This window comes from Triturus cristatus, chromosome 3_1, assembly GCF_964204655.1.
Source record: "Triturus cristatus chromosome 3_1, aTriCri1.1, whole genome shotgun sequence".
Taxonomy (NCBI): Eukaryota; Metazoa; Chordata; class Amphibia; order Caudata; family Salamandridae; genus Triturus; species Triturus cristatus.
Genome location: NC_140583.1, coordinates 44,190,905 through 44,203,503, shown reverse-complemented (window position 1 = coordinate 44,203,503; position 12,599 = coordinate 44,190,905). Strand labels below are relative to the sequence as shown.

Below are 12,599 nucleotides of genomic sequence, written 5' to 3'. Positions count from 1 at the left end.
CATTTGGTCTACATGACGGATGTGATGTCGTACGCGTACATTTCCATTTCACAGTTTCCGGCTCCGTCAGATGTAGTAGGCATGTTTCTGTGCATGTGCAGAGCCAGTTGTGTCCTCTGTTCTGCAGTGTCGGCTATGCGCGTTGTTCCTCGTTGTCATCAATGTGGGTGTGCTGTTCATGCTATGTGTGTGTGCTGCAGTGTGCCAAGGGGATCGGGCCCATGGCACTGGGTGATTGTGGGTGTGCAATGTGCTACACCTCGTTGTGCATGTATGTCATTGTAGCCACTCCCCCAGTACCCACAGTCCCTGTTCATTGTACTCCCTGTTGATGTTGTGTCAGGTCCTCTTGAGCTGTGTCCATACTCCCTACTCCTTGCACTGTCTCCACACTGATGACTGTGGCCTGGGTTTCCTTCAGCTCCTCCGGTGGCACTGGGCTGCCACCTCCTGTCGCCGTTGCTGCCTTCCTGTTGGCAGCCGGATTGTGCCTTGTTTAGGTAGTCACGTCATGTCGGAGCCTATTGACCTCCTGGATTGGCCTCCCCGGCACTCTGACTGCAATCCAGGTGGTCTGCAAGTGGATCAGTTGCTGGTAGTCTTCTGTCACCTCCGTGACGCTGGTCTTGTTTTCCTACGTCTGCACCCTGTCTTCCTCTCCCTCTTCTCCTTGGCCTTCCCCGACCCCGTTGTTCCTTGCTGGTAGTCTGTGGGGATTTTGGGTTTCGAGTTGGCCCCTGCGCTGTGTAAGGGTGCATCCATGTTGCTACGTGCTTTGGATAGTTTTTGGTGTATTTTTTCTGTGGTTTTTATGGTGCATTGTTCCATCAGATGCGTGGGATTTGCAGGCCTGTGGCTGGTTTTCGCTTCTTTTTGTACCGCGGTTGGCCTCATCGCATGTTTTTTTGCGTTCGCGTATCGCATTTATGCGGCGTGGCATTGATTTTCACATGGAGATTTGGCGGGTCATCTGGTGACTATCGCATGCCACCGCCTTGTTTGAATTCCGAGTTGGCACGGAGTTATTTCCCGCAATATGCTGCGATATTGAAAGTTGCGTTACGCTACTCTTGCGGTAGTAATCACAAGTTCTTGTGAATATACCCCTAAACAAGGTGGCCAAGTCCTCCCTGATATGGCTAGATTTATCCGCAGCCTTCGATACCGTGCCACATGGAAGCCTACTGGCCCCTCCTTCAGGATATAGGAATCGATGGTTCTAGTCTTGTAGTGACTTACCTCATTTCTACACAACAGGAGTATGGATCCCTCCATATGCTACCCCTATTCGACAACTATCTGTAGGAGTGCTCAGGGATCGGCACTAAGTCCCACATTATTTTATGCATATCTATCTCCTCTAGATGTTCTGGTAGAAGCTCTGGGGGCAAAAGTATTATTATATGCAGATGACCCACAGATGATTTCTGCCTGTGGAAAGGGAATCAACCAGTTTCCAATGTGCTTAATTGGTTATCAGCCCAGCAACTTAAATGTAACCCCGATAAAACTGAGATCCTGTTCTTCGGGGACATCTCCCCGAAATATGGAGAACGTGCTGGCTATATGAGACTCTTCCCCCGGGCTCACAACAAAAGGTTATAAAATATTTGGAAATAAAAATGAATAGTGCCCTTTCTTTCCAACCACGTCTAGTTATTGGTGAGCTTCTGTTTTGGGATCCCACACTCTCTAAAGAAATGATTCCCTTTTCTGTCATTAGAGACTGAGAAAACAGTTAATCAAGCTCTGATAACCTTGAGGCATGATTATGGAAAAGCTTGTTACTTGGGCCTTCCAGACTACTTGCTCGGTCGTTTACAAGTGGTACAAAATGCAGCAGCTAGATCAATTCTTAATTGAATCCATAAAGTTTGAAAAGCAGGAGGAAACAGCCAGCAGACCCTTTCTTCAACTGCTAGTAATAATATATCAGACGCCCTGTGACCTCTGAAAGCAGCATCTCCGACTCCCTGTGGCTACCGGCAGTGGTATCTCAGGCTCACCTTCCGTAGTGCATGATAGAGGAGTAGTCATATTCCAGGCCCAGGTTATTGGTGTTCTCTTTGTCAAAGTTGGCAAGATTTCCTGCAGTGAAGAAGAGATAAAAAGAGACAAGGCTGTCAAACACAGTACTCCTGCTTTCAAGACCCCTGTATCATATTTAAAGAGGGCCAACAATCATCTCTCCTCATTGAGTAATACACATCAGTTCAGTCTCACTGCTAGGGAAACAGAACCCTAAGTTTTTTGCAAACTTTCTACTATGAGAACCAGATGGTTTCCTCATCACTTCCGCACTCTGCCCATACATTACTCCTCACCACTCATGTGATCTAACTTGAGTCTTTAACCCCAAAATCTGCTACACAACCTATCTGCAAACTCCAGTTGGCAAACCCAATGGGTGTTATGGTTGACTTGTTCTCATTCTAACCAAAAAAAAATAGCCTCAAGGCGTGTCGTGCCTTCATCGGTCTTTCCATACTCTTCAACCATCCCCTACTGTATGGGCCCTAAGCAGAACAATTTAAATATGTGGTTGTTCCATCGCCTCTAAAATCGCCAACACTTGATCCCAACAGCATCCTCTTTGTTCTATAAAACCCTGAGTGACTGCCTTGTCTCAGCCATTAACTCTTGTTTATAACATTAAGTAATACGTTGCCCCCTGCTTTCCTCAACTTTGCTCCCAGGAAACATTCCTTACATTTGTCTCTTACTTCCTTACTTCTCACCATTATAAACACGTTTCCTCCATACTCATTCTCTTAGTCTTCTCTGCACTGTTTCACATGAATGCCAGCCATCTTGCTTGTGTCCTATCCCACCTAGGCACCATGGGTAAATACACTGGAATGTGATCTTCCTGTCTCTGATTGTTCTTAGTCTCCTGGTGTTGTTCGCATCACCGCCCTGATAAGTGAGTCTATCTGCATACCCAAAGGTTCATTCTTGGGACGTCTTATTCCCTCCATTTGACGTCATCCTCTCATTTGGCTTCTTGTACCACTGATAAGCTGTTGATGTACACATCTTTAGAACCAGTTGTTAATGTCAAGAGATTCTCCACAAACTGTAGCAGAACTGTGAGACCCTGGATGGTCTCTACTCCCTAAAGGTCAATTCCTGGGGTATCAGCTCCCCTGACACTCTCCTCCCCTGTCTTTCTGGTCTCCAGACACCTTTACACCTTCTCACTTCCCACTGCGTCACTGGAGCATCTCACCACCTTCAACCCCACATTGTGCCGGGTTCAGCCCCTCAATATTATAAAAATCCACCACCACCTTCCTTTCCAGCCGCTTAGACACAGGTCAATGTACTTGTTACAGGTAGGCTGGAGTATCATGAGAGATTACTGGGGAGACTCCTTTAAAGCGCTGAATACAGAAAGATTCTGTTAGGAGCTCCGGCATCCTCTAATTGATTCATCATCGTGGATATATACATTTCAGTAAACTCTTATCTCACAATTATCATAGCCATTGCACCCATATCATAGCACTTCTATTATTTATATGCACTTCGTGATTTCACTTGTTTTAAAATTGTGAAAAACCAGAACGATAGGCTAATCATCATGCATATAGAATGGGGGAATCTTTCATTTGGGAGCAGCCATTTTTTCTTTTTTGGAACATTAAGAGCCGCCATTTTAGCGGTGCCCGCTCTAGTCCATCGACTCTGGTACTTAAGGAGAGGCGCTGCGCGGATGCAGTAAGGCCTCCCTGCCTTGCCTCTGCTAAAATCTTTGGGGCATATCTACAAGGACGGCGATAAATAAACGCAAAGCGCGCTTAGCGCTTTGTTATTTATCGCCGTCTATCTCTGGAATGTCTCGCCTGGGTAACACGTTATTAACAACGCATTACTCCAGGGCGATAAAAATTCCAGAGATAGCGAGGTTATCGCCCTTTTGCAGGGAACATCGCTGGTTTTCCATCATGGTTACGCCCAGTAACGCCCACTTTGCATCTCATTGGAGATGCAAAGGGAGGCGTTGGGGAAAAGGGTGCTAACATGCGATTATGCATGTTAGCACCCTCTTGTAAATAGGGCACTGGTTTTATCTCCGCTTTTTTTTGGCTTTGTAAGCCAAAAAAGCGGAGATAAAGCCTGTGAAGAAATAGAACGCTGGACACTTCTGCTGATCATTTGCATATAGAACGGTATTGAACTGAATTTCATAGCATTCGGAGAGTTTAATATTCACATGGAGAAACCGGCAGAACCTGAGGCCTCTTCCATTACGGATACGATTGTCCTCGCTTGGATGTATGCAAGAAGGGTTTGAACCTACACATCTGGCTGGCCATACGCCAGATCACATTTTTTCTAATATGATACCTGTAACAAGTAAACCCGCGTTCAGTGGCCTGGACGGACCACTACTTCACCAAGTCCAGTTGGCCTTGCTCGAAAGCAACAAAAACTACGACTAGAACCTTTCACAAGATTTCACCGGTAGATTGACGCAGTGCTCTGGAAGCGAGCCCCCCTGCGTTGCCCGGAGATCTTGAATCAGATGCAGAGCACACTAAGGACTGGATTCACAACAATATTAATGGCTTAGGGGCATATGTATCAAACGATTTTTTTAATCGCAAACGCTGCGATTCGCAAAATAACAGCGTTTGCGATTAAAAAATCAGTAATCGGGATGTATGAGCCAAATCCCATCGCAAAATTAAGGAATTGCTAATTTAGCGATTTCTTAATTTTGCGTAAGCATTTAAGAAATCGCAAACTGCGATTTATTAAATGATATGTAAAAAGCACCCAAGTTGTGCGAATTATCCTTAAGAAATCGCAAATTACCACCAACTTCCAGTTAGTGGTAATTTGCGATTTCCTTTCAAAATGCACTTTTTTGAATTTTACAAAGTGCCACGTTGCGCTCATACATGCCCTTAGGGCATGTATGTGCGCCATATGCACACACATGCTCATTTCAGGGGTGCATCAGGGTGTCATCATGACACCCTTGCACCTTTGAAATTATTCACAAATTGCGAATCGCTATTTGAGAATTACTTCCCATTCATTCCTATGGGTCTCCTGGCCCATAGAAATGAATGGGCAGGTATTCCTTAATTGCAATTTCGCAATTTGCTAATCGCAATTAAGGAATTTTCAAAAAGTTTGCAATTTTTTAAATACATCCCGTTTTGCAATTCTCAAATAGCGATTCTTTAAAAATCGCTATTTGAGATTCGCAAATGGTGATGTTGATACATATGCCCCTTAGTACCCATCACCACCATATGATCCTCTTGAACCCAAAAAATCGCCCCCCTGGTTCAATGAGAACCTGAGGTCTGGCAAAAAAACACTGTAAATGCCTCGAACGTAATTGGCAGTAAAATAATAAAGTGTCGGATAAGGACAACTATGGACAAGCATTAAAGGAAAACTATCTCCAGGTACGAATAGTGAAAAATAAAATCTTTGAAAGGAAATACATTCTTAATTTAGAGGCAATAACCAATCATCTACACGCTTCAGGTGAAAGGTGCAACCATCTGGCCGAGTATTTGCAAGAAAAAATAATTACAATCCAAGCTGATTGGCTAAACACCAATCAGCTAGCAGCATTGTAGTGGCAGATTTAAACAGAATCAGGAAAACTCAGATGATTCCCATGCTAGCCACTCTCCTCCCATTTCGATGGAGGAATCTGTAAAAGCCATTAAGAAACTCAAGTCAGGGTCTCCTGTGGATCCGTGCCCTCATAGCCTTCTGACTAAAGTAGCTCTGACCATTAACATGGTAATTAACAAAGTTTTAAATGAATCATTAGCGATCGGCACAATGGCATTATGGAAACATGCAAAAATTCTTCCACTACTGAAAAAGCCCACGGCTGACCCTCAAGTTCATACCAACTATAGACCGATCTCCAGTGCTTAATTTGTAAAATATTAAGCGCAGGTGCTCAAATTTTTTTAAGACGCCACACCCACTCCCTATGGCTCCACCCACTTTCTCCACTGGCTCCACCCACTTACTCTATCGGCTTCACCCACATCCTCAACTGGCACTGCTGAAGCCAGATGTAATAGTGTGAAATAATCTATCCTGCAACCCTAGGTAGTGTACGGTGGTAGGTAGTGTTCCCCACAGAACTGAAGGTGGGATAGTGGTGCGTGTGCGCCACTGCTTTAATTATAGGGTTCCTCTTAAGTGATTTTGATAGGCACCATCGAAAACAAGCATTTGCAATGCAATTGGTCTCGCCTTTGGGGCCTTATATGTATTTAGCTATGCAGCACATTAGCCTGGGTGCTGAAACATCTACTGTTGTTTAACATGGAGGAAAAGTAAGCACCAAACTGCGTAACACACCAGGTATGGGAACACATACACAACACTTCTGAAGGAAGAACAACGTCTTATCAAGTTCTTGGAGAGTAATGAGGTTGACTAGCCCAAAAAGTATGAGCCTCTCTAAAAGAGCAGTAAGTCACCATTCACTCCAGAGAGCAACACCACAATTGTCCATTTTGTGTATTTTTTTATTAGGCTATCTCTGCAAAGCCTTGGAGTAGTCTATTCACAGATGAACAAAACAAAGATAAGTGTCATATATATTTTTGTTCTATAGCAATGTTGTTTACATCCACTAAACTAACTCTAACTATCGCAAATATGAATGTGTTGTCACACCAAATGATCACTATTGATGCGAATCAGCCAGCTTAGATCTCCATTTGTGTAGCTATTACAAGGTGACAGAGCTCTGGAACCGTCCGAAGCAATACCCAAATATGGAGCCTAAGCATTTGATGGTATCCATGTCCAAATACATAACAAAACGTTTGCTTTTCCTTACGAAGAGGTTAGAACGCTTCATTCCAAATACCTAGCATACTGTACAGTCCTGGGACGCATGCTTCTCCTATAACAGTACCAGATGCTAAGCAGAAAATTAAACAACATCAGAAAGTTTACAACTATATAAATGATAGGGGCCCAACTGACTTGCATGACTCATACCCTTGGCCTGACCGTATGTTGCTTTTTAATGGATAAACAAAAAGTCAACATCCCCAACCAACGTGGTCATTACAGCAGAATCAAGTAAATTGTAAAGACCTGACATTTTGGCAGACTGGTTCCCAATGTTAAAATCTGCGGGTGAATGCATACGTTTTCTACACTTACTGCAGTCTGTGGTTAGGATGTATGCCACAAATGTTGGGACACACACCAAAGCGTCCTATTCCAACCACAATTGATGTGATAATAAACTCACCATTTAACAAAACTGGTCACTTAGGAGAATTGAAGTCCTAGGAGATCCTAGGATAAAGGGTGAAGTATAAAAACACGGCTGCTGATGTTGGAATCATGGTCTTGTTTTTAGGTCTCACCTGGTGTAAGACTGCGCAGACATACGCAGTCTCGCTGGCGAGATTTAATGATTTAGAGGAGATTTCTGTAGTGGGCTTTAAGCCCCGCCCCTCTTTTCCATTGGCTGGCGTCTCCGTTTATGCTAAACAGTGGCCAACCACTGGAAAAGAGCGTCTAGTGACGTACACTTTTCTCGTTTAGAGCCGTCCCAGTTGGACTGGCTGCCCCGACTTACTGCTGGCGTAAAAGCTTTTCTTATCTTTATGGGGCCAAACACATGGCCCCATAAAGATAAGAAACCTTTTAGCACAAAAGGAAGTCAGGCGAGTCAGTCCAACTGAGATGGCTCTAAAAGAGAAAAGCGTACAGACGAAAAACGTCATGGCGAGCGCTTGTAATATGGGAGCTCTCAGGGACTGCGTTGTGCAATGCGTGTATGGTGGTACTCTTACAGCCACCCCGCCCCTTTACTACCCATTAAGGCTCTGTTACGGAGCGTCGATATGTATTTAGTTGTGCTGTATTTATGAGGGCGCTATATAGAAAGAGCTATGAGAAGTCCCTTTCCTCAAAGTAAATATGGGGGAGCAATGACGAACGGCTGTGCGACCATGTCACAGACTCCCCGCCGTTTACTTTGTTGGGGTACTGGGACACATTCATCTTGCCTCACAATAGATGGGGGGTGATTACAAAGCTGCCGTCTCACTGTGATTATGGGGAAGTTGTACTGCTCCCCGCCATCACAGTAAAAATGAGGGTGGTGTAACTCGCCGCCCCTCACAGTGATACTGTGGTGCTGCCTGGGGCTACTTCTCACAATGAATATTGGGGCGCTGTTGTATACCTTCTCCTAGAGGTGCTTGTGCTTGTGCTCACAATGAATCCAGAGTTTTTGTAATAGACCACCACAAAGCGGATATGGGGGTGCTCTTAAAGGATCCCCTCTCAATGCTTTTGGGGGTCCTGCTATAGATCCTCTCCTCATAATGGATGTGGGGTGGCACTGTTACAGACCCGCCCCCTCACCATGACTATGGAGGTGCTGTAATAGACCCGTCCTTACCGAGACTATTGGGGTACTGCATTACACCCCTTCTCGCAATGAATATCGGGGTGCTGTATTAGATCCATCTTCACAGTAAATACTGGGGTGCTTTTGTGGGTCCTACTCACAGTGAAAATTGGGGTGCTGTAACAGACACGCCTACAGTAAATGTTAGGGTGGTATAGAGCCCTTTCGGTTACGGAATTCTGGGCGTTGATTTTTAACCATCCGCCTCGTGAATATCGGGGTGTTGTTATAGGCACAGTGAACACTAGGGTGCTTTTGTAGATGTTTCCCCTCAGTGACTGTGACTCCTGTTGAAGACTTCCCCCTCACAGTTAATACCAGAGCACTGGCACAGTCCTCTCCATGAACACGAGGAGGCGTTGTTACAGTGAACATGCCTGCACTGTGCAGCCGGAGTTTCCAGGCTTGGTGGCACATACAACCCCCGCCCACCCCCTCCCTCTCAGCGCTGGTGAGCTCAGTGGTTTGTGGTCGTAAGCTTCCTTGGTGACTCATCCCACCCTCCCCGTGACTCTCCTTCCGACCTCCTCTGTTCTCCCCACTTTTAGCACACATGGCAGTCACGCTGCTGACGGGCACTGGGGTGGGGGGAAAAACCTGGGCTCACTATGATTACATCGTCGTGCGGGTCTACATATTTATGTGCGCACGAGCAAATCTGTATGTGAGCGCGTGCACGTCTGTGAAATCTCATTGTTGTTCTGCATGTTCTTCTGTGGAAATCTCTGCACGAATGAGTGGACGTGTATGAAATCTATGTGTGTACATGTGTATGCATGTATGCGTGCGTGTTCATATGTCTACGTGTGAATGTGTGTGGAATTGTGTGTGCGTGCACTTGGGAGGGCGTGAGCGTATTATTTCGTGGCCATATGCCAGCCTGAAGGGGTACTGGGCCGTATCTCTGGTTTGTTTACCATTGGTCCCCAGTAGCTCAGGTTGGACAAGCGAGTGACCCCTGTTGAATACCTGAACTCCCCAAAGATACCAAGGCCAAGCAATCAAGGCTAATAACACATAATAAACTTCTGTGTCCAGTCGGCACTATTTACAAGCATTTTCATAGACAATTGGTCTCTCCTGTGGCACCTACTGCCTTTGCCAATGGTTTTAGATATGCCGCACTGTGCAGCATGTCTAAAGTATTACCCATTAAAATGCTTCTGATGTGGCTGAGTAATTCTGTAGGTGTGTGCACCACACACTCGCGCGCCTATAAAATGATGCAGTTGGATCCGTGACTAAAAAGAAAAAAAACGTGCTAAAACTTTTTTTTAATGGGTGGTGAGTAAACAACTTGAGGAGACGATGCAACACGAGATAAAAGCTACATGGGTAGGGAATGGAAGCAACACGGAGTATGAAGGGCAGAAGCAACATGGGGCCGAAACAAAAGAGGAGTCCAGATGTGGAAAGCAACATGATATCCATTGGAGCGGAGGAGCGTCGCCCCACTTAAGCACCCCCGAAAGCTCTAGGGCCCGATTCACAGAACTAACTTAAGACAAAATCCTAAACTTACTACCATTTTCGTATTCACAGAAGGCACTTACTCATTTTGGTATTCACAGAAGACACTTACTCACTTCGGTATTCACAGAAGTTAGGAGTCCTAACTTTAGAACTCCTAAATGCCTTCTGTGCATACCGAAAGTCTTAAAATTAGGATTTTTCTCAGTTTAGGAGTCCAAAATTTAGGACTCCTAACTTTACTACTACTAAACTGAGAAAAATCCTAATTTTAAGGCTTTCGGTAATCACAGAAGGCATTTTGGAGTCCTAAAGTTATGAGTTCTAACTTTACTACTACTAAATTTTGAAAAATACTAATTTTAAGACTTACTGTATTCACAGAAGGCATTTAGGAGTCCTAAAGTTAGGAGTCCTAACTTTACTACTACTAAATTGAGAAAAAGCCTAATTTTAAGACTTTAGGTATTCACAGAAGGCATTTAGGAGTCCTAAAGTTAGGAGTCCTAACTTTACTACTACTAAATTGAGAAAAAGCCTAATTTTAAGACTTTAGGTATTCACAGAAGGCAATTAGGAGTCCTAAAGTTAGGAGTCCTAACTATACTACTACTAAACTGTGAAAAATCCTAATTTTAAGACTTTCGGTATTCACAGAAGGCATTTAGGAGTCCTAAAGTTAGGACTCCTAACTTCTGTGAATACAGAAATGAGTAAGTGCCTTCTGTGAATACCAAAATGGTAGTAAGTTTAGGATTTTGTCTTAAGTTAGTTCTGTGAATCGGGCCCCTAGAGATTAAAACTACCGAGCCTCAGATGGGGTGGGGCCTGCTGAGTGAGAGCAGGGAGGAGTGGTGGGCAGAGGGCTGCCTTAGCACTGTTTATTGTGTGCATGTCTCTTTGGCCAGTCTTCCTGCGAAGGCCAGCCTGACAAGCACACTTTAAACCTCTCAACCCAGCTGTCTTAAGACAGCTATACTGAGAGCAAGTGCAGGCCTCCAGTGCACTGGGGAACGCAGAGAAAGGACGCTCACATCACTCGGGGCACTGCTCACATGCTGGTTAAATGTGAGTGGGACAGGATTGGTCGAGGGAGTTTGCTGGGCCTGCACTGAAGTCCCAGCGGAAGAGTTCACAGTGAGAAGGATGTCACGATCTGGTAAGTGTTTTCATTAATTTTTTAGGTCGAGCATTCGAGACCTCTTGTATATACTTTAGTATATACTTATATGTGTTTGTACTTTGTGAACTCTGGAGATCAGGCCCAGGACTGCTCTGCTTCCACTTAGGGACTTTTTTCCTGTTCAACTGCCTCTATTTAACTGTCTTGATAGGAAATGAGCAGCAGAGGTCAGTAAAATTCCAGAATCACTCTAGCATTGTCTAGATTCCAGACCATAGAGATTGTCTTCCACAAGCACCCGTAGATAATCTTTTTTTCAACTCTTGTACTTTCAGTGATATGACCACTGAAAATTCCTGATTTTTTATTAAAAACAGAGCTTTGGGCTATACCATTCCCCGCTGAGAGGCAATATTTCTCTCCATGTGTTCCCATACTGGCGTGTCACGCAGTTTGGTGCTTACTTTCCCTCCATGTTCAAGAACGGTAGATGTTTCAGCACCCAGGCTAATGTCCTGCATAGCTAAATACATATAAGGTCCCAAAGGCGAGACCGATTGCATTGCAAATGCTTGTTACTATTTACTCTCTCTGACAATCCATAAAATAGTAATTTCCATACAGACATACAAATACACACACACACATATATTTTATGCACTTCCATCTACTGCAACACGTTTGTAGGGTCCTTCCCTCTCAGTCTAACGGAGCAATTACAAAGCCATTAACGGCTGCTGCTGTATCCCTGACAATTGCCAATAGCTAGTTAAATTAATCAAATCAGTATTGTGGCCAGGAGGGGGCAACAGCAAATAATGCCCTGTTTTGCACATGTAAATAGATTTGCAGAAAACATGTGCCAAGCGAAGGAGAGCATAAAGGCCACCAGAAGGAACACAACTGCTAAGATCAACGCAAGTGCCTTGTGGAGCACGGAGTTTAGGAGGTGCATTGTAAGTGCTGCGCGGGGCAGTATTGGAGCTGTGACAGCACTGACTTGCATCCCAGAACACCGAGGCTGCAGCTCGCAGCGTGCACTGTACACAAATCCAGAGAGGTGCAGGCATGTGAATGGGCATCGTCTAGAAAGGAATTGTGGGCATGTGTTGCACCCTTAGAAAAATACCTGTCATGTGGTAGCCTTGTGTAAAAACTTGCAAAGAGTGTGGACTGCAATGGAAAATATAAACACCGACTGTGGTAAGGAGAAAATCAACCACGGGCTGTTGAAAATCTGAAGATAACGAGAAAAAAAAACACCTAAAGGGTCATGTGCAGAATCAGTGGGCCGTCCGAATATGTACTGTATGCATAGAGACCCTACTAGTGAAGTCGATATGTGAATCCTACACCTTGAAACCCTCATGTAATATCCTGTACCTTGATTTTGACGCGTGTGGGATCTATTGTATAATGTGTGTATGTCATGTTTAGCGCTCTGACACTACACTGGGTTGAGTAGCGCTATAAGACAAATGGAAGATCGTGCGCTCTCAGAGATAGTGTATACAATAGGAGCACATCAGTGAAACAGAGTCTAGCATGTAAAGCTGATGCTGGTGTTTCTCTGCA

At 44.6% G+C, this 12,599-nt stretch overlaps 1 protein-coding gene across 2 annotated transcripts in view; it reads right to left on the bottom strand.

Moving 5' to 3' along the window:
* LOC146859662 (astacin-like metalloendopeptidase) overlaps positions 1-12,599 on the bottom strand; it is a 298,576-nt gene that overhangs the window by 104,567 nt on the left and 181,410 nt on the right. For both annotated transcript variants that reach the window (XM_085646722.1, XM_085646721.1), the window contains exon 7: positions 2,007-2,088. In XM_085646722.1, the coding sequence (XP_085502848.1) occupies positions 2,007-2,088 (82 nt within the window). The remainder of the gene's footprint in view (positions 1-2,006; positions 2,089-12,599) is intronic.